This window comes from Wasmannia auropunctata, unplaced genomic scaffold (assembly GCF_000956235.1).
Source record: "Wasmannia auropunctata unplaced genomic scaffold, wasmannia.A_1.0 LD270932.1, whole genome shotgun sequence".
NCBI classification, from domain to species: Eukaryota; Metazoa; Arthropoda; class Insecta; order Hymenoptera; family Formicidae; genus Wasmannia; species Wasmannia auropunctata.
This window is the reverse complement of record NW_012091958.1, coordinates 1-1,678: the sequence shown is the minus strand read 5'-3', so window position 1 is coordinate 1,678 and position 1,678 is coordinate 1. Positions and strand designations below refer to the sequence as shown.

Below are 1,678 nucleotides of genomic sequence, written 5' to 3'. Positions count from 1 at the left end.
TTTTTTTTCTACATGTCCTACGAGCGGAGATATTGCAATGCAAAGTCCGAAATGTAGGAATTTCAGATTAAGAAACGTCAACGTCATTATCGTCGACCAGTTGCGGGGTGGGGGAAGTGTACTTTTACAATTTCTGACGCAAGAGGCGCTAGAGCACTAGAATTTTTAACCTTTCAGCCTCACACGCTTCGATCGATGTATACATATACATATACATATATCGATTGATGTGATGGATTCGCGTGTGGCACTCGGAACTGTACGGACGTGTTGTGGTTAGCTCCCGTATAATCGAAAGTGTTTCCGCGAGTGTTAGCATTCGAGTCGGGCTCTCCTTGAGCACTCGAAATCAGGGCGCAAGCCCCGTTTCTTCTGGCACGCGAATTACCTGAAAACCCTTCGCGTCTACGGGAAAAAGCGCAATGTCCGAGGCTTCGGCCTCGTGCACGGGCGAGGGGGGAGGGGACTACGGTCCGGACTATTCCGCGGCCCCCTCGCAACAGACTATTTCGGTTTCGCTAGACAGTTTTGCGCGCTTCGAGGGGCGAATGGGCTCATCGCAGGACCAGGACTCGTCCTTGGCACTCGTTTTCTCCCCCAATTCCCAGTTTTCCTCAACCCCCCTATCCCCCTCTCCTCACGTGGATGCAGGCGGAAGTTCGTACTCGACGGTTGGTGGAACGCAACAAAACACAGAGCAGAATTCATCGCTATGTAGCAACTCACATCTTGTGAACACGACCCCGGCTGCCGCCCGTCAGGAGGGCATGGATGTGGAGACCCTTTCCTCGACACCGCTGCCTAAAGATACTTATGCCGCTGTCAAAAAAGGTAATAAGCGTTCTCATTTTGAATCAGAAGGATACATGGCGGCTTTGCCGTCAGACGCGGATTTTGAAACTTCAGCATATACCTCTGCATCACAACGCTCAGCGAGTGGTCAGAATCCGCCTCGTCACGAGACTGCGAAATCTCGGAGAACCGAAGAGAAGCCGAACGCTTATTCCAATCAAGATAATCCGCCCTACGCAGTTCATATACATGCACTAGTCGACAACGGTGCTAGCCCGCCTCATCCGATGAAGATGTTCGCGCAGGTGGGAAGAGTCATGCCGGCGGCAGACATTCTGGAAATGAAAAAACTCGGCAACGGTAAGATCCTGGTATACTGTAAAACCGCCTCTGCTGCCAACAAGCTAGTCACCAACCCTATGCTTACCTCTATCAACTGCAAAGCAACCATACCGAATTATAGAATCTCACGCTCAGGCGTGATTAAAGATGTTCCCCAAGATTTCTCTATAGAGGAAATTAAAAGTTCTCTTAGTACAAGCAATAAGGTCATTGATGTGCATCGACTTAACAGAAAGGTTATGGTCGATGGCAAACCTACCTATGTACCCTCTCGTACAATTTGCATAAAATTTTCAGGTCAAGTACTGCCATCTCATGTGAACTTATTCTGGTCGCGGCACGAGGTGCGCCCCTATGTTCCGAAGGCCCGGATATGTTACTCATGCTTCAGAGCGGGTCACGTCAGCGCATCCTGCCGTAGCACGCCCAGATGCCTCTATTGCGGTAAGCCTCCGCACTCCGAAGGATCAGTATGCCCACTTAAAAACAGCATGCCAAGGTGCATAAATTGTACAGGTGAGCATCTCCCCACGTCTCCTACCTG

General features: G+C 50.2%; 1 protein-coding gene across 1 annotated transcript; it reads left to right on the top strand.

Moving 5' to 3' along the window:
• Nucleotides 1-240: 240 nt before the first annotated feature.
• LOC105462095 lies at nucleotides 241-1,666 on the top strand (the record flags this gene model as incomplete). Its single annotated transcript, XM_011708623.1, has 3 exons — nucleotides 241-831; nucleotides 934-1,152; nucleotides 1,432-1,666. Coding segments are annotated over exons 1-3 (863 nt in total), but the record flags the coding sequence as incomplete, so codon positions are not given.
• Between the last annotated feature and the right edge of the window lie 12 nt (nucleotides 1,667-1,678).